This window comes from Chrysochloris asiatica, unplaced genomic scaffold (genome assembly GCF_000296735.1).
Source record: "Chrysochloris asiatica unplaced genomic scaffold, ChrAsi1.0 scaffold00142, whole genome shotgun sequence".
Classification (NCBI taxonomy): domain Eukaryota; kingdom Metazoa; phylum Chordata; class Mammalia; order Afrosoricida; family Chrysochloridae; genus Chrysochloris; species Chrysochloris asiatica.
This window is the reverse complement of record NW_006408660.1, coordinates 7354744-7373474: the sequence shown is the minus strand read 5'-3', so window position 1 is coordinate 7373474 and position 18731 is coordinate 7354744. Positions and strand designations below refer to the sequence as shown.

Below are 18731 nucleotides of genomic sequence, written 5' to 3'. Positions count from 1 at the left end.
GGAGGGGCATTTCTCCTCCAGAATAAGATGCACTTATTCGCTTCAGATGGGTGAATCTGATATTGGTCTGTCATGTGCACTGTGTTTTTGCTGTCACTGTCTTGCCAGGGAGGGACACACATTTCAAGTGTTGAAAGTAATGCATGCCACTGAGGCCTCTCTTCTCCAGTGATGGAAATGTACACTGGTACTTCATTTGTCTATGAAAGCTAAGCCTTATATAGCCTACAATCCAGCAGGTCTACTCCAAGTCAGTGTCTTTGAAACCCCCTACACATACCCACCAGAACGGTCCTGTGGGAGCAGGAATCATCACAGCATTTGCCTGCCAAACACTAGAAACCAACCAAGTGCACATTGGTAGGAGTCTGGGTTGTGGGATGTGGTATGTGTGCACCGTGTGGTCTATGTAATCATCAGTGAATGAGCTGCATGTATATGTGTGTGTGTGTATGTATATATATATATATATAGTCTCTGATGATATACATAACTCCAGGATAAGCACTGGACTGCTACAAGGTCAGTGGTTCAAACCCACTAAGTGCTCCTTGGAAACACTATATAGGGTCTCTATGAGTTGGAACCAAACATCAAACACTTAACTATATATATGTCTGTGTATCTATCTATCTGTATGTATGTTGTTGTTGTTAAGTGCCATCAAGTTGGTTCTGACCATAGCGACTTTATATAGGGCTTCTGAGGAGCAACTGGTGAGCTTGAACCACTGACCAGTTCAAACAGTTTTGCAGTCTGGTTGCATTAACCCACAGTGCCACACCATGACTTCCTCTCTATATATTTGGTTAGGTGCCATTGAGTTGGTACCAACCCACAGTGACCTTATGCACAGCAGAACGACCTTGGGCCAGCCTCACTACTGTTGCTTGAGTCCATCGATGCAGCCACTTGGCCAATCCATCTCGTTGGGGGTTGTCCTCTTTTTTTCTGATCCTCCACCTTACCAAACATGATATCCTTCTCCAGTGACTGGTCCCTCCTGACAATGTGTGCAAAGTATGAGAGGTGAAGTTTGGCCATCCTGGCCTCCAAGGAGCACTCTGGCTGAAGTTCTTCTAAAACGGATCTATTGGTTCTTTTGGCAGCCCATGGCACTTTCAGTATTCCCCTTCAACACCATAACTCAAAAGCACCAATTCTTCTACGGTCTTACTTATTCACTGTCCAGCTTTCGCATGCATATGAGGTTAATGAAAAAACCATGGCTTGGGTCAGGCGCACCGTAGTCCTCAAGCTGACATCTTTGCTCTTCAACACTTTAAAAAAGGTCTTGTGCAGCACATTTGCCTAATACAATACGTTGTTTGATTTCTTGACTGCTGCTTCCGTGAGTGTTGATAGTTGATCCAAGAAGAATGAAGTCCTTGACAACTTCAATCTTTTCTCTGTTGATAAGAATGTTGTTTATGGGTCCAGTGATGAGGATTTTGTTTCTCTTGACATTGAGATGTAATCCATAACGAAGGCTGTGCTCTTTGATCTTCATCAGGAAATATTTTAAGTCCTCTTCACTTTCAGCAAGCAAGGTTGTATCATCTGCATATCGCAGATATATAGAGATTATATAAAATTTCCTTTATAAAAATTATAAAGGAAATGATTGATTAGGTATATGTATTACATATATAATAAGCCTCCACATAAACATATAAAAAGAAAAGGACACAGAGGTAGACTGATGGGTTCTTGGATATATATTGTTATTTAAGTCAATAAATAAATGGTTGCAGAGGCAGCCATGTAAACCAACAATTAGCAATCACAGCACCACATGGTAAGAGATGCTTAGAAAAGTGTGAGGAGAATGGAAACAGCTCTGTCAGTAATCTAAGAAGCCCTCCTTGGAGGTGATGAGACAGTGGGGCTGTTAGGGATAAGTGAGGATTTTCCAGGTGGAAGGAATTTCAGGCAGAAGGAGCATTATGGGCACAGAGACCTGAACCCTGGGTGTTCGTGGAGCTGTGTCCCCTCTAACTATGGCTTGGATGGCTGATAGGTATGTTGGGTAAGTGAGAGCTGCTCAGTGGGACTGAATGGTGGAATGCTTCAATAGAAGGGTATGCTAGAGTGCTGGGACTCAACCCAGTCTAAGTCCCCCTGCACCCATGTTAGTAGGTCTACTCATCTGCAGGTTTCCATAGAATCTCAGTTTACAAAAGGATCTTTCTGTTTACAACTACCCAATCAATAGGTTTAGAAGTCATGATGTAGAAGATGGGAGCTCCCATAGAATTTGATCTGTGTACTAGAAAGCTGCCTGGAGTTAGGGGACAGATGGGGCTGGGGTGAGGATAGGGCCAAGGGAGGGATAGGCCGGCGCCCAGCAGGGGTGAGCTCTGCTTCGCCAGCACAGATGCTTTGGGTGGGATCGTGTTCTCTGCTTACTCTCAGACGCCTTCTTGAAAATCTTGTTTTCTCACTGCCTTACAGACTGTTCCAGAGACGTTTTATCTTTCTTTTTGATTGATCTTGGATGTGCCTTTTGACATCGGTGCTTCTCACTTTCTCTGCCCCCTGACCTCTTGGCTAGGTAGTTAATGATCTTTAAACAAACACTTGAATATTATGGCTCTTCAGGAAAAGGCCTGGGCTCTCTTGGGTCATTAGCACAGTCTTTCCCCTTAGCCAAGGAGAGAATCGGTATTCCATATCCCTAGACTTTCTGACATAGGGTGTGTGTAACCTAATGTCAACTCTGTTTTCAGCTTAGCAACTTTTTTGATGACACTTTCTCTGAAATAGTTTGTACATTTCCTTGCGTGGTTAAACAGAAATCTGTGAACACAATTTCATCTCATCTCAGAGACAATAGATCACCAACTGTAATCATTTATTAGGGCCTTTTCTGCACCTGTTACTAATTTGCAAGTTGTAGTTATAGAAATTTACCACCTTAAATTAGTCAGTGTGATTTTTAAAAGCAAATAAGATTAGCTTACTCCTTTGCTTGACACCCCCAGTGGCTCCCCTTATACTTAGCCTAAGAGCCTAACTCCCAACTGTGGTCTTCTGGCTGTGTGGTTGGCATGGCCAGCTGTTGGCTTGCTCCCCTCCCAGTCATGCCCTCTTCACCCTGCCTCAGCTTTTCCAGCCACAGCCTTTGTTTAGGCTTCATATTTAGGATTGTCTTTCTCCAGGTTTTCACACACCTAACTGCTTCTTAGCATAGACAGGTCTTAGCATAGATAGCCCTTCTGCAGATGGACTCTCCAGGACAGGCCTGTTGTTGTTGTTGTGTAAGTGTTATCTAGTCGGTTCTGACCCATAGCAACCCTGTATAGGGTTTTTAAGGAGCAGCTGGTGAGCTTAAACTGCCAACCTTGCATTTCAAACCAACTTTGCAATCCAGGGTATTAACCCACAGCACCACATCAGGACTCCTGACAGATGGTCCATGCAATCTAAAGTCAAAATTGTCTTTGTTTAACTAACCCTAACCACCCACTCTATCAAAACTAGCCCTGCCTACCTCACTAATTCTCACTCACATGTTGTTTTTTCTAGATGTTATGTTCTTTGGAAACAGGCTTGCTCTTTCCCTACCATAGAACAGTGTCTGACCCTGCAGCACCCAGTGGCCATGTGTGGGATGAGTGAACATAGGCCCTGCTCTTAGAGACTCACTGGTCAGTGAGCAGGTGAACACAGAGCAGACAGCAACAGGATGCAGACTGTGTAGCTGGGGCTTAGCTCCCACTTGTGGTGGTGGTTCTGTGCCATAGAGTTGGTTCTGACTCATAGTGACACTGTATAGGGTTTCCGAGGCTGCAAATCTTTACAGGAGCAGAAACTCTTATCTTTCTCCCCTGGAGTGACTAGTAGATTCAAACTACTGACCTTGTGGTCAAAGTCCAGTGCTGATCCTATAGTGCCACACCAGGAGTCCTGAGGTACCACTGTTGTTGTTGTTGTTGTTAAGTGCCATTGAGTTGGTTCCAACCCATAGCAACCCTGTATAGGGTTTCCAAGGAGCAGCTGGTGAGCTTGACCCACTGACCGACCTTGCAGTTCAAATGGCTTGGCAGTCTGGTGTATTAACCCACAACGCCACACCAGGATTCTGAGGTACTACTAGGGGAGAAAGATGAGGCTTTCTACTCCCGTAAAGATTTACACCCTCGGAAACCCTATACAGGGTCGCTATGGGTCGGAACCGACTCGATGGCACATAACAACAACAACAACTAGGGGTAGAGGGAAAGTCTGCCATAGGGGTCTGGGCAGATGTTCCAGAGCAGGGATGCTGATTTCAGCTTTAGAGGACAGATGAACATAGTTTGGCAGGATGAAGAGGTACACTGTTTAGGGGAACAGATGAATACAAAGAGCTAGAGGTAAGAGAAGAGTCCTGGTATGGTGCTATAGCATCAGCACTGGATTGCAAATCACAAGGTCGGAGGATCAAACCCACCAGCCGCTCCATGGGTTGCTATGAGTCGGAACTGACTCATTAGCACTTAGCTACAGCAACAACAGAGGCATGAGAATGTCAGAATGGTCCATGGAGAAAGAGAAGTCCGGTGGGATTGGCACCCAGGGTGTGCAGGGGTGTGGTCTTTTCAGACTAGAACATGGTAAGAACTAAGGTGGACTGGGGGTGGGTCGCTGTGACCATTGCCTTTATCCCAGAATGAATGTGGGACTTGGAGAATGGGCCAGCCCTGCATGGGTCTCAGCCTTGAGAGTAGAATGTTCCTTTGAGTTTCCAGGATGGAGCTTACATTGTCTAAGAGGATTTGACTGGGCTCACCCCTGAAATCCCCTTAGTGGGTGTGTACTGGGAACCTTCTGCAGCCCATTTCCCACCTCTCTCCTTTCTCAACCCTTCAGGTGGTGAAGAAGGTGAAGTCGATGCAAATGTTCCACATGCCTGTCACCTCAGCCATGCAAGGAGACCGTGTGGGTATATGTGTGACCCAGTTTGACCCCAAGCTGCTGGAGCGTGGACTGGTGTGTGCCCCTGAGTCCCTGCACACCATCCATGCGGCCCTTATCTCCCTGGAGAAGATCCCATATTTCCGGGGCCCTCTGCAGACCAAGGCCAAGTTCCACATCACAGTGGGCCACGAGACAGTCATGGGCCGACTGATGTTCTTCAGCCCCACCCCTGACTGCTTCAACCAGGAGCCCGTGCTGGACTCATTTGACTTTTCTCGCGAGTACCTCTTCCAGGAGCAGTTCCTGTGCAAGGACCTGGCCCCGACAGACAGTGGCGAGGCTGACCAGCAGGCAGATCAGGCCACTGAGGGCCACTACCCCCAGCAGCAGTGGGCACTCATGGAGTTCGAGAAGCCCATTACCTGTCCTCGGCTCTGCCTGGTGATCGGTTCCAGGCTTGACGCAGACATTCACGCTAACACCTGCCGGCTGGCCTTCCACGGCACCCTACTGCATGGGCTGGAGGACAAGAATTACACTGAGAGCTTCCTGCCCAAGCTGAAGGTGTACAAGCTGAAGCACAAAAATGGCCTCGTGGAGCGGGTGAGCCTTCTCCCTACTGCCCACTCTCGGGACCCAGATCCCGAATAGCACGGCACTTGCAATGAGAGCTAAAAAGACATCTGGTCCAAACCTGTTTCTCAGACAGGAACCTGAGGCCCAGAGCAGCCAAGAGGCTTGAGTTCCCTCAGCTAGCTACCTGTTTCCCTGACCTGCCACTGCCTCACATATTTGTCTGCAAAGTCTGCTCATGGGAGTGGCCAGGCCTCCCATACAAGCCCGTTTCCAAATGTTCAGAAGACAGTATTGAGTGCCTAGCCAGAAACCAGTAGTAGCAATGGCCTCTCTGAGCTTTGGATGGGAAACTGTGCCCTGCCCTGGCCCCATGTCCTCTTTGGGAACCTGAGCTTCCATGAGGCTAGGTGTCTGCCCACATCCACCCTGAATCAATTAGCATGGCCTGTCCTTGGTGTGGTGGATGAGGGTATGGGGATTAATAGTGGTAGGGAATGCCAGGGAGCAAAAGGTAGGAAAGTGCAGCAGAGTAAAGAGTGGAAGGTCAAGACCATTGACTCTCCTAGACAAGGCTGGGCGCTGATGTCTACTCTCACTAGTACAGGGCTGAGAGGGTGGGTGTGGCTATTTTGCTAAAAGACTTCACTTGAGGTGAGCAAAGTGCAGTCTGTGAGTCTATGCACATACTAAACTCCTCGAGTTTCCTTCTCCCCTTGAATCCTACCCATCCCCTGTTTTGTCATGCTGCATTAAGTGAGTGTGAGTCATGCCTACTGCTCTTGATCAGGTTTGGGGGTGGATAATAGATGAACAGTTGTCCAGATCTGACTGGCTAGTTCCCGGGGTCAGTGGTGTTGGATGTCCCAGCACTTGGCGGGTTCCAGCTGACTCAGCCAGCAGTGCTGGTGATCCCGATATGAAGCTGGCTCTGAGGCCCAGAGACTTTGGTCCTAAGACTTAGAGAAGACCCCTGGCTTCTCACATGTGAAGGACAAAGTGCACCGTCCTGGCCTAGTCCTTGGCATAGTGTCTGGTAAAGTGCTTGGCAGTGGGTGCATGGGAAGAAAGCCATGACCCAGGTATAAGACAGTCTTGTGACTTCCTTCCTCCACCCATTCTCTTTTCTGAGATCCTTAGGGTCTCCTCAGGAATTCCCACTGAGAACCTCCCTTGCTTCCTTGCCTCAGGGATGTTTATTTGGCGCTCTTATCAGCAGTTCTTTTTCCTGGGTGCTCCCGCTCAGTTCTCTGCCTCACCTGCCCTCATTATGGCTGAGTCCTCCTACTGGATTGGCCTGTTATCATTGGATAATGCCCTTCCTTGTCTCTTTTGCTGGTTTTTGCCTCAAAGTCTACTTTATCAGATATTAACATTACCACTTCTGCTCTTTTGGGTGCATTTGCTCAGTATATGTTTTTCCAATCTTTGATTTTTATCTTGGTGTCTAAAGTGTATTTTTATCTTGGTGTCTAAAGTTTGTCTCTGTGGGCAGCATATGGATGGATCATGTTTTGTTTTCCATTCTGCCTCTCTCTGTTTCTTGGCTGGGGCATTTAATCCATTTGCATTTATTGTCATTATTGGTAAGTATGAATTTACTTCCAAAACAAAAGGTTTTATCCTTTCACCATATTAATTCAATCTGTATGCTGAGCAAATAACACAAGAAGCTGGATTATATGAAGAAGAACATAGCATGAGGATCAGAGACTCATTAACAAGTTGGATATGCTTGCTGAAAGTGAAGAGGAATTATAATACTCATTAAAATCAAAGACCACAACCTTCCATATGGATTGCACCTCAGTGTAAAGAGAAACAAAAATCTTAACTACTGGACCAATAAATTATTGTTGTTGGTAGTTGCCACCAAGTCAGTATTGACTCATAGCAACCCTATATACAACAGAAGGACTCATAGCAACCCTATATACAGCAGAAGGAAACACTGTGTTCGATCCTGCACCAACCTCACCATCATTGCTAAGCTTGAGGCCATTGTTGATGCCACCGTGCCAATCCATTTCATTGGGGGTCTTCCTCTTTTTCTCCGACCCTCTACTTTATCAAGCATGATGTCCTTCTCTAGGGACTGGTCCCTCCTAATATTATGTCCAAAGTATGAGAGATGAAGTCTGGCCATTTTGGTTTCCATGGAGCATTCTGGCTGTACTTCTTCCAACACAGATTTGTTTGTTCTTTTGGCAGTCCATGGTACTTTTAATATTCTTTTCTAATCCCATAACTCAAATGCATTAATTCTTCTACAGTCTTTCTTATTCACTGTCCAGCTTATTAAAAATATCATGGCTTGGGTTAGATGCACCTTAGTCCTCAAATTGACATCTTTGCTCTTCAACACTTTAAAGAGGTCTTGTGCAGAAGATTTGCCTAATGCAGTACGTCCTTTGATTTCTTGACTGCTGCTTCCGTGAGTGTTGATGGTTGATCCAAGCAAAGTGAAGTTTTGACAACTTCAATCTTCTCTCCATTTTCCTTGATGTTATTTATTGGTCCATTGGTGAGGATTTTTGCTTTCTTTACATTAAGGTGCTACCCATACCGAAGACTATGGTCTTTGAACTTCATCAGTAAGTATTTTAAGTCTTCTTCTCTTTCAGCGAGCAAGATTGAATCATCAGCATATCAAAGGTTATAAATGAGTCTTCTCCCAATCCTGATGCTATGTTCCACTTCATATAATCCAGTTTCTCAGATTATTTGCTCAGTATACAGATTGAATAAGTATAGTGAAAGTATACAACACTGGCACACATCTGTCCTAATTTTAAACCATTCAGTGTTCTCTTGTTCTGTTTGAACACCTACCTCTTGTACAGGTTCCTCATGAGCACAATGCAGTGATCTAGAGTACTCATTCTCCACAATATTGTCCATTGTTTGTCATGATCCACACAATTGAAAGCCTTTGCATAGTGACTAAAGCACAGGTAAACATTTTTCTGATATTCTCTGCTTTCAGTGAAGATACATCTGATATCAGCAATTATATCCCATGTTCCACATCCTCTTCTGAATCAGGCTTAGACCTCTGGCAATATTCTGTCAATGTAAATTTGCAGCCATTTTTGAAATATCTTTAGCAAAATTTTACTTGTGTGTGATATTAATGATATTGTTCGATGATTTCCGCATTCCGTTGGGTCGCTTCTCTTTGGAATGGACACAAATATGGATCTCTTCCAATCATTGGGCCGGGTAGCTGCCCTCCAGATTTCTTGGCATAGATGAGTGAATGCTGCATCAGTTTGTTGAAATATTTGTTTGTATTGTATCAATTCCTGGAGTCTTGCTTTTTGTCAATGCCTTCAGTGCACCTTGGACTTCTTCCTTAAATATCATTGGCTCTTGAGCATATGCTACCTCTTGAAAGGGTTAAACATTGACCATTTCTTTTGGTATAGTTACTCTATATATTCCTTCCGTCTTTTTTTTTTTTTCCCTTCCATCTTCTTTTGATGATTTCTGTATTATTCAATATTTTGCCCATGTTATTGTTGAGTGCCGTCTAGTAGGTTTTGACCCATAGAGATGCTATATAGGGTTTCCAAGGAAGAGCTGGTAAGCTCGAACCACTGACCTTGCGGTTCAAACCAACTTTGCAGTCCAGTGCATTAACCCACAGTGCCACACCAGGAGTCCATTTTGTGCATAGAATACTTCAGTATTGCTAGTTGAGGTTTGAATTTTGTCTCCAGTTCTCTAAGCTTGTGAAATACTGAATATATCCTTCCCATTTGGTCTTCTAATTCCAGCTCTTTTACCTTTTCATTTTTTTCATTTGCATCTCTCTGCTCGAGAGCAAATTTCAGAGTCTTTTCTGACGTACACTTTGGTCTTTTCCTTCTTTCATGTCTTCTTAATGACCTTTTGCTTTCTTCCTATATGGTATTCTTGGTGTCATCCACAACTCTCTGGTCTGGTCTTTAGTGGTTATCTTAAGAACAGATTTCATAAAGTCTGTTCTTAAGATGATCTCTGAATTCAGGTGGGATTTGTTCAAGGCCATATTTTGGTTCTGATGGACTTGCTTTAATTTCCTTCAGCATCAGCCTGAACTTGCATATTAGCAATTTATGGGCTGTTCCACAGTCTGCCCCAGTCTTGTTTTGGTTGATGATATGAAGCTTTCCCGCCATCTCTTACCACAGATGTAGTCAGTTTGATTTCTGTGTATGCCATCTGGTGTGGTCCACGTATATAGTCATCTTTTGTTGTTTAAAAAAGGTATTTGCAATGAAGAAGTCATTGGTCTTACAAAATTCTCTCATGCGATCCTCCAGCATCGTTTCTATCACCAAGGCCATGTTTTCCAACAACTGATCCTTTTTGTTTTCAACCTTTGCATTACAATCTCCAGTAATTATCAGTGCATCTTGATTTCATGTTTGATCAATTTCAGACTGAAGAAGTTGGTAAAATTCTTCAATTTCACTATCATTGGCTTTAGTGGTTTGTGCATAAATTTGAATAATTGTGTATAAATTTGAATATGGATAGTCTCCTATCACAAACAGCACTGTACTCCAAGACAAATCAGTGTTCTTTTTGATATTGAATGTGACGCCATCACTCCTCTTCAATTTGTCATTCCTGGCATAATAAACCATGTGATTGTCAGATGCAAGATGGCTAGTACCAATCCATTTCATTTCACTAATGCCTAGGATATTGATGTTTATGCACTCCAATTAATTTTTGATAATTTCCTGTTTTCCTAGATTAATAATTCATGCATTCCATGTTCTGATTCTTAATGAATGTTTGTAACTGTTTCTCTTCATTTTAAGTTGTGCCCCATCAGCAAATGAAGGTCCAAAAGGTTTTACTCCATTTGCATCATCATGGTCAACTCTACTTTGACGAGGCAGCTCTTCCCCAGTTGCATTTTGGGTGCCATCCAATGTGCTGACCTCATCTTCTAACACTGTATCTGGCAATATTCTGATGCTCTTCATCATGTTTCAATATTCAATATTCTGGTGCTGACAGTGTTCCATTGCTACTCATAAGGTTTTCAGTGACTAAATAAATATTCAGAAGTAGTCCACCTCTCCTTCTTCCTAGTTTGTCACTCATCTGTCAGTTTTTGTACTTTGGTGGCTTGTGTGTTACTGTGATTCTGGAAGCTCTGCCATAGGTATTTTCAATACCAGCAGGATCATCCATGGTGGACAGCTTTCAGCTGAGCTTCTAGACTAACACAGATTAGAACCAGTAAATAACATGATAAATGGAAAAAAGATTGAAGTTGTCAAAGTCTTCATTTTGCATAGATCCACAATCAACACACATGGAAGCATTAGTCAAGAAATCAAAGGTCATATTGCCATAGGCAAATCTGCTGCACAAGACCTCTTTAAATTGTTTAACAGCAAAGATGACAGTTTGAGGACTAAGGTGCACCTGACCCAAGCTATGGTATTTTCATTAACCTCATATGCATGTGGAGGTTGGGCAATGAATAAGACAGACAGTAGAAGAATCAATGCATTTGAATTATGGTACTGGAAAAGAATATTGAAAGTGCCATGGACTGCCAGCAGAACAAACAAATCTGTGTTGTAACAGCCATAATGCCCCTTAGAAGTCCAGATGGCAAGATTTCATCTGTCATACTTCAGACATGTTGTCAAGAAGGACCAGTCCCTGGCAAAGGACATCATGCTTAGTAAAATGGAGGATCAGCGAACATGAGGAAGAGCCCCAGTGAGTTGGAGTGACACAGCAGCAATAGGCTCAAGTGTAACAATGATTGTGAGGACGGCGTAGGACTGGGCAGTGTTTCCTTCTGTTGTGCATAAGCTTGCTGAGTCGGAACCAACATGAGAGCACCTAACGACAACATGAGTTTACAGCTGTCATTTTCTTTTATGTGTGTGTATTGTTGTTGTTAAGTGCTGTCAAGTCAGCGGCCCTGTATAGGGTTTCCAAGGAGCAGCTGGTAGGTTTGAACGACTAACCCTGTGGTTAGCAGTCTAGTGCTTACCCTACAGCATATTTTTCTGTGCTGAGTTCATTTTGTTTACAATTTTTTGTTAATTTTTTTCATTGCTGTTGATTTTGTGTTTATTGAGTCCTTACTATTTTCTTCTTTCTAATTGTTGTTAGAATAGTTCTTAATTTTCTTTGTGGTTGTCCTGTAATTTACTGTTTTCTTTCTAAATTTAAAACAGTCTGATCTATCTTGATATCTACTTGATTTTCTCTACTTTTGGAAGTTCTGTAATTGTACTGCTTATTCCCTGTTTTTGCTTTGTAGTTGTTGTCATTTACAGATTGACATCTCTGGTTCCCTATGTTCAGTCTTGTAGGTTTATTTTAGTTTTGAAAATTCTTTATCTGATTTGGTTTCCGGGTCTTGTTGTCATTAGCCTTAACCTCAGGTTGTTACTTTATAATCTCAGTTCTTTGTCTGAAGAACTACTTTTAGCATATCATGTAAGATTTGTCTGGTTCTTACAAATTCCCTTAATTTCTGTGTTTCTGAAAATGACCTAATTTCGCCTATATATATATATATATATTTATCTATCTTTCTATATTGATCTATCTATATCTATCTATCTGTTGTTGTTGTTGTTGTTGTTGTTAAGTGCCGTCGAGTCAGTTCCGACCCATAGCGACCCTGTACAGGGTTTCCGAGGGTGTAAATCTTTACGGGAGTAGAAAGCCTTCTCTTTCTCCCACGGAGCGGCTGGTAGTTTCAAACCGCTGACCTTAAGGTTCGCAGCCCGAGTCGTAACCACTATCTGTATATGAGGAATAATTTTGTTAGATATATAATTTTTGTTTACCTCTTGTTTTTTTTTTTTTTTCTTTCAGGGTTTTATATAGGGAAGGAGGTTCTTCAAATAGAATGGAATTTTTCCACAAACTTTGAAGCTCCCTTGCTTGTCATTCCATTGCTTTCTTGCCTGGGAAGTCAAGAGCTTAATCTTCTCAGTTCTCCTTTGTAATTAAACATTTCATGTCATTTTTCCTCAGCTGTTCTCGGGACGCTTTTTTTTTCTTTGTTGTGGAAGTTTGAGTATTATTCATCTAGTGATTTTATGGGGGAGCCTATCCTTTTTTTGGAGTTTGTGAATTTTTTTTTTTTGTCTTTGATGTCCTTAGTGAAGTTTTCGCCAACAAGTCTGAAATACATAGACATGAGGTTTTTTAAGCATCTTTCTTTTCAGGAATTCTGATCACACGTAAGTTATTCTTGATTTTGTCCCACATAATTCTTAGGCTTCCTTCCCTTTTTAAAATGATTTTTTTCTGACTGTTCCTTCAAGTTGCTGGCCGTGGATGTGGCAGGAGTACACCTTGCAAGTCCCAGTGACTGCAGGTGTGTGATGCTTAAGCCTCCGGGTTTTGTCACAGGTTGCTAGAGGAAGGGAACAATGGTGGCTCGGGCGGGATGGAGGAGTGGGAAGGAGAGTGGCGGCTAGTTGGAATACCAGGCAGAGAAGGGGCATGAGGGGGCTTCACTGGCTTTCAGGTGGGTGGTATGTCTCTGGCCACTGAAAAGGTGTGTGCATGGAGGGCAGGGTTGCTGAGCCCAGTTCTCCATTGCCAATCACTGGTGCCCACGTGTGCAGGTGCAGCCGGTTATCTGGTTCCTGCCGTGATTCAGTACAGTGGGGCCTCCCAGAGTCCAGTATCCCCAACCACCACCTCATAGGCCTTCCTCACCACGTGGGTTCCCCACCTAAACAACTAGGGGCCACAATCAGTGACTGGTTCTGTCCCTATTTACTTATTTACTTGCACCCTCCCTGCTCTGTAGTTGCATGAGTCTCTGGTGTTCTGGCCTGCTTCCCTGCCCTTCCTGTCCTTAGATTGTGCTCACTTTGCTTTACTCCAGGTGTGTCTGCATTGTATCTCTGACTTATTGGGGATTCCATGAAGTTGCTTTCCTATGATTCAAAATGGCCATGCTGTGCCATGTTGGCTGGGAAGACACGTGTGCTCCACATATCTCCCCATTCACTGGTTTTTCTCAGTTTCCTCTTTCAGTTGGTATTTGATCTACTTTATCCTTTTGTTTGAATCTCAGGGTTCTAGGATTATCATCTGGATCTGTTTCACTTGGTTGTTATTTTTCTTACACGTGTTTATTTGTTTGTTTGTTTTTCTTCAGTTAAGTCACTGACATATTTTTGCCTAAAGTTATATGTAAAATATTTAGTAATATTTGCACATGGTAAATGACTCAAGTAAAATAAAAAGTTACTCAATGAAAACTAATTTCCTTCCTATTCTGATCCCAGTCCACCAGACCCTTCCCAAAGTCCACCCAGAGAGGGAAGGGACTTGCCCAAAGCCCTGTAGTAGATAAAGTCGGGATTTAGACTCAAGACTGGCTGAGTCTGATGCCTTGATCTCCCTACTGTGCCCAGCTGATGCCTGCACAGGCACAGGGTTACTCTTGAAAAGCTGGTTGGTGTCTTCCTGGTGGAGGCATACGCAAGGTCCTTCCCTTTTGCCTTCCTGCCTGGTCGGGTGGCAGTGCACTGAACTGTGCATCACATAGACTAGGTTCAATTGCTGCCTGTGCTGTGTGCTTTGGGAAACCATTTTAATCTCAACTTTCTCATCCACTTAAGGTGTAAATAACTGATCTCGTAGGGTTGTTTAGAAAGAACTGCCATAGCATGTGGGTTAATATATGAGCTGAATCTTGCTCAAGTGATGAATGGCACATCCTTGGTTATGTGGTGGACCAGACTAACGCTTGTGTTAGTGGTGGACCAGACTAACGCTGTTTGCTTTGAGCAGGGCCCCAATTGTCCATTGATTTCAGCTCAGCTGTGACAAACCCAGGATGTGTGGCAGGTGGTACAATATGCAGGCTTGATATAGTGCGTTGAGGTTGGAGAACCATAGTGTAGACACTGGCCCCCTTTCTACCTGTGAAGTGGTTATGGTACGTAACACCTTTGAGGTGAGGGTTGCAGTGAGATGGCACGTAAGGTTCTGAGGCCAGCGCTTGAATGCTGTAAGGTGCTTATTCTCATTGTTGTCAGTTTTCAAACTCTTAAGAGTCTGAATAATTAGTTCCAGGAACTTGGGACCAGAGTGCTATTCTGCTCTCTCCTCTTAGGTTCTATGGTACCTGTCTGAAGCGCCCACCTGATTCCTATCAGGAGCCACTCAGGCCCCAGTGAAAGCAGAATGTTTGGGAAGAGGGGTCTCACGAGCATGCTTGTCCAGTGAGGGGCCAGACAAGTACATTTTGCTCATCTTTCCCGGCTGAGCTTGATGCCTCAAAAATTCCTGGGCCCATCATAGCCACTGCCCAGAAGTTTCTAGGTCAGGGTATATTGAGAAGGCTGAGTTGGATTTCCTGGACAGGTCTCTCCACCAATGCAATGTGTCTTGGTCCAGTGTGGAGAGGGGGGAAGTGGGGGCTGGCCAGCCCAGTGTTGGTAGGACTTGATCTACCTTGGCTGTATTGCTCACCTGGTTTGTGAAGTTGGCTGAGTCTTTGCCCTCTCTGGGCTGTCTGCTGCCTCTTAGAAGGAGAGACTTGGACTCAGTGGTGTCTCATCATCAGTGATCTAATTCTGCTCTGATTATGCGCCTCTCCTATAAAGGTAGACAATATCTTATCCTCCTAAGAGAGACAGAGAAATGTACATTACCAGTTTTAATCCTGGTAAGTTCTAGAAAGACAGCAACACATTGAGGCAGATATAAAGTGCTTTAGATATATAAAGGATAGTGCTTTGAACTGAAGATGCTAACTTAACTCTCTGTCTCCCCTGCTCACACTGTAAGATGCCCAGGTACTCAATTTATTGCCATCGCCTTGCTAACAGTGGCCCATAGGCTAAATCCAGTACCAGTTCTTGCCAAGAATCTAATTATCTTAAACAAGTTTGTTTTCTCTGGGTATTTTCTTTATTTTTGACTGCTGAGATCAAACATGATAATTAACTCACCATCAGTTAATTTGTTTGACTAACAAATGAGCAACTCAAAAATTTATGATAATTGCAGCCTCATTCTCTCATTTTTTGTATTTTGTGAAAAAATCCTGCTGTGATGACATACAGTTGTTCCCCTTATCTGTAGGGAATACGTTCTGAGACCTCCCATGAATGCCTGAAACTGTGGATAGTGGTTAAGTGCTGTCAAATTGGTTCCTACTCATAGCAACCCAAGCTTGTAAATCTTTATAGGTACAAAGAGTCTCATGTCTCTCCCAAGGAGTGACTGGTAAATTCGAACTGCTGACCTTGCAATTAGCAGCCCAAATCATAACCCACTACACTACCAGGGCTCCTGTAGATAATACTGAATTGTATATAAACTATGTTTTATCCTATACATACATGCCTTTGATCAAGTTTACTTATAAATTAGGCATAGTAAGAGATTAATAACAAGAACTAATAGTAAAGTAGAACATTTATAACAATATAAAATTACATGAATGATGGAGTGGGCAGCACAGGATTCCATCACGTTCTGTACTCACGGTTGACTGTAGGTAACTGAAACCATAGAAAGTAAAACTGTGGATTAAGGGGCCGGAGGCTACAGTACACCATAACACATTTATCTGACCTTTTTTTCTCTTGAGTTGAGAATATTGTGATGACAACTTATGCTGTCCTATGTTAGCACCAAAAATCAAAAAACTCATTGTTGTCAAGTTGATTCTGACATATAGTAACCCTGTAGGGCAGAGTAGAATTGGCCCATACGGTTTCCAAGGCTGCAATCTTTATAGAGCTTTGTCTCACAAAGTGGCTGGAGGGCTTGAACAGCCCACCTTTAGGTTAGCAGCCAAGTGATTTAACCGCTGTGCCACCAGGGCTCTTTCTGTTAGCACAGCTAATAGCAAACACAGTACTTTAGCATCTAATTCATTGAAACAAGAATCTATACTTCAGTCAGCATTTAAAGTATGACATTTGAAATATGCTTGTCTTGTTTTGACATGATGGGCATACACTGGTAGCACAAATCAACAGATGAAATGTTGTGAGTCAGTGAGATAAAGTCAAATCGTACTTCAGTAGTACCACACTCTGTCATGTGATGAACAAAGTGATGAGGGCACTGCATGGTGCTTGCTGCAGATGCCCAGATCCGCCAGTGTAGCACTAGGGCAGCCGTAGACAGTATGCACACATATGAGTGTGGCTGCCTTCCACTGAAGCTTTACTTACAGACACTGACATTGGAATTTCATAAAATGTCACTTATCATTTCAAAGGATCTCTGGTTATGAATTGGGCTGCTAACTTCAAGGGTGGAAGTTCAAAACTACCAGTGGTTCCGCAGGAGAAAGATGAGGCGTTCTGCTCCCATAACGATTTACAGCCTTGGAAACCCTGTGCAGGGTCACTATGAGTTGGAACCGACTCCATGGTATTTAACAATCATTTCAAAGTATTATTTTCTTTGGGGTTTTTTTGTTTGTTTGTTTTTTTAACCTCTACATATTTAAAAATGTTAAAACCCTTCTTAGATTATAGCCATCTGGAAACAGGTGAAGCCAAAAACAGGTAGCAGGCAGATTTGGCTCATGGGCCATACTTTACCAACCGCTGAACTCATTTATGTCATTGGTAAATAAAACTCTTGAAATAGACTGAACATCTTGCAAAGGAAATTCTAATCATCATCTACAAGTAAAAGTACTAAGCTATCTTTAAAATCTTTTGACATGATGGGCATATACTGGTATGGAAGTGGTTCTGAGGGAAAGGGAATTCAAATTGATCTTATCTCAGGGCCAGGGAGGAGAAGGACAAGTGAAGGTAATTGGGTTTTTCCCCATATTTTCCACTGTTTTATTTATTTTAACATTTTATTGTGAATTGGTTGAAGCTTTACAAAGTGAATCAGTTTTCCATTCAACAAGTCATACATGTTTTGTTCTGTCATTGATTATAATCCCCAGAATGTAACATCATTTATCCTACTTTCTCCATATGTTTCTCATTTCCATTCCTTCTTTCCTATCTCTTCCTGCTTTCTGAATTTTGTTCTTGGACAAGTGCTGCCCTTCTGATTTTAAATGGTTCATTATTCTGAGAGGTGTATCACCTTCCCAGTGATACAGTTCCCTGTGTATATCTCTACTGCTAAGTGAAGGTACTTTAAAGGACCAGTCTCTTTTGGAAGAGGTGAGTAGGTTTGGACATAGTGCATTTTGGAAGGAGAATTAGTTGGTATCTTGTTTTCAAACAAAAATAGAGAAATCTGAATTAGATTATGAGCACAGGGAAAGAAAACAAAACTATGAATGAACTATAAAACTTCAGTAGAGCTTCTGTAATTTACAAAGCAAAACTGGAATGAATAGTAGTTTTTGATTAAACCAACAAAGATAATGAAAATGTTAAATGTAAAGGACAATGTCATATAATAACAAAAGCAGAAATAACAAATTAAGTCATTATATTAAGTATGAATGGCTGAATTGTCTTATTATTAAATACAGAGATTGATAGATTATATTTCTGTTTGTAAGAAACACACTTAAATTGCCAAGCAAAAACTAAGTATAAAAGAGGGTACACAAAAAGTTGTCAAGTAATTATAAACAAAAAGAAAACATAAATGGTAGAATTAATTTTAGAAGTGGTACAGTTTACAGTTAAAAATCCTGCCTAAGTACATACTGAGAAAAGGTACAGTGACAAACTTCTGTTCATCAAATATGAAAAAGCAAAACCTATGAGAAATCCAAGGAGAGCTTAATAAAACTGGAATTATAATTATAGTAGAAAACTTTAAGATAAATGCTCATATTTCACGGTTGGAACAAACCTAGGGGTCTTGGTGTGGCACTCTGGGATAAGCACTGGACAGTTAACCATAAAGTCAGCAGTCAAACCCACCAACTCCTCCTCAGAAGCCCTATACAGGGCCACTGTGTCAGAATCAACTTGAAGAATTCTACCAACTTCTACAATCTGAAATCGATCAAACATGCAATAAAGATGTATTGATCATTACTGGTGATTGGAGTGCAAAGATTGGGAGCAAAGAGGAAGGATCAATAGTTGGAAAATATGGCCTTGGTGATAGAAATGATGCTGGAGAATGCATGATAGAATTCTGCAGATTTAATGATTTGTTCATTTCAAATACCTTCTGTAGATAGCACAAGAGATGACTATACACATAGACCTCACCAGATGGAATACATAGAAATCACATTGACTACATCTGCGGAAAGAGAAGATGGAAAAACTCCATATCATTATTCAAAACAAGGCCAG

The 18731-nt window shown here is 42.4% G+C and overlaps 1 protein-coding gene across 1 annotated transcript in view; it reads left to right on the top strand.

Annotated features, from left to right (window-relative positions):
• EEFSEC (eukaryotic elongation factor, selenocysteine-tRNA-specific) overlaps window positions 1–18731 on the top strand; it is a 411137-nt gene that overhangs the window by 307527 nt on the left and 84879 nt on the right. Inside the window, exon 5 of the mRNA XM_006870488.1 lies at window positions 4855–5505. Coding sequence (XP_006870550.1) covers window positions 4855–5505 — 651 coding nt within the window. The remainder of the gene's footprint in view (window positions 1–4854; window positions 5506–18731) is intronic.